The sequence below is a fragment of the Pygoscelis adeliae genome, unplaced genomic scaffold (assembly GCF_000699105.1).
Source record: "Pygoscelis adeliae isolate BGI_AS28 unplaced genomic scaffold, ASM69910v1 Scaffold728, whole genome shotgun sequence".
In the NCBI taxonomy this organism is placed as follows: Eukaryota; Metazoa; Chordata; class Aves; order Sphenisciformes; family Spheniscidae; genus Pygoscelis; species Pygoscelis adeliae.
Window position 1 is genome coordinate 296,693 of NW_008825337.1, and position 1,266 is coordinate 297,958.

Genomic DNA, 1,266 nt, shown 5'->3' on the forward strand with positions numbered 1-1,266 from the left:
GGTGGTGCTGACGGGTGTGCTGGCACTGGTGGGCTCCCGCGTGGCCGCGCTGGTGGTGCTGGAGTTCTCCCTGCGTGCCGTCTCCACCATCCTCTCCCTCAGCAAGGTGAGACGGGACAGGGAAACTGAGGCACGGCACGGCAGGGCAGTGGTGTGGAGGGAGCCGTGCAGCTGTGCATCCCTTGCAGATTTGCAAGGGGATTGCTGTGCAACCGTGCATCCCCTTGCAGATTTGCAACAACTATGAGGGCTATAGGGGCTGCAGCGTGGAGGAGACCATGCATCGCTCTGCAGCCATGCATCCCCTGGCTGCTTGCAACACCCGTGGGGTTATGGGGGGGCTGCAGCGTGGAGAAAACCATGCATCACTTTGCAGCCGTGCATCCCCTTGCTGCTTTGCAACACCCGTGGGGAGGACAGGGGAGATGGCATGGAGAAGACCATGCATGGCTTTGCATGCACGCACGCGTGCTATGGGGTGGCTTTGCATATACCCCCAGGATGCCGCATACGGCCCCTATACAGCCCCTATACCGTGCACCCCCTTGTTGCTTGCAACACCCGTGGGGGCCATGGGGGCTGCAGCATGGAGGAAGCCACGCATTGCTTTGCAGCTGTGCATCCCCTTTGCAACACCCGTGGGGAAGACAGGGGAGACGGCATGGAGAAGACCATGCCCGGCTTCGCAGCCGTGCATGCCCTTGTTGGTTGCAACACCCATGCAGGTCATGGGGAGGCTGCAGCACGGAGGAAGCCATGCATCGCTTTGCAGCCGTGCATCCCCTCGCTGCGTTGCAACCTCTGCAGCGGCTGACGGTGCCATCCCGCTCTCGCAGGGCGCCCACAGTAGCCAGCTCTACCTGCTGTGCCAGTACTCGCTGGGCTGCGGGGTGTCCTGCAGCCTCAGCTTCTTGCTGGAAGGGGCTCCCCACAGGACCTGCAACCTGGTGCTGGCAGCGGGGCTGGCGGGGCTGGCGGGCACCCACACACCGCGCTCACCACATCTGCACCCTCTACGAGCTGCACAGCCGAGCACGTTACTGCGGCGTCTGCATCCTCCTCCTCGCCGCCGGTCATGGCATCCCCCGGCTGCTCCGGAATGCTTTGGCCATCACCTTTGCCGTGGCTGACCTGGCCGCCGTGGCGCTCATCAACCAGGATTTCCTCTCCACGGCGGAGGCCGTCCGCTTCTGGACGCCGCTCACCATCTGCTACACGCTGCTGGTCATCTACATGCAAGGTGAGAAGGGGACTGAACCCCCAATT

General features: G+C 63.3%; 1 protein-coding gene across 1 annotated transcript in view; it reads left to right on the forward strand.

Moving 5' to 3' along the window:
• TMEM82 (transmembrane protein 82) overlaps window positions 1–1,266 on the forward strand; it is a 6,315-nt gene that overhangs the window by 4,042 nt on the left and 1,007 nt on the right. Inside the window, 3 exon segments of the mRNA XM_009330345.1 lie at window positions 1–106; window positions 837–997; window positions 999–1,240. Of these exon segments, the coding sequence (XP_009328620.1) occupies window positions 1–106; window positions 837–997; window positions 999–1,240 (509 nt within the window).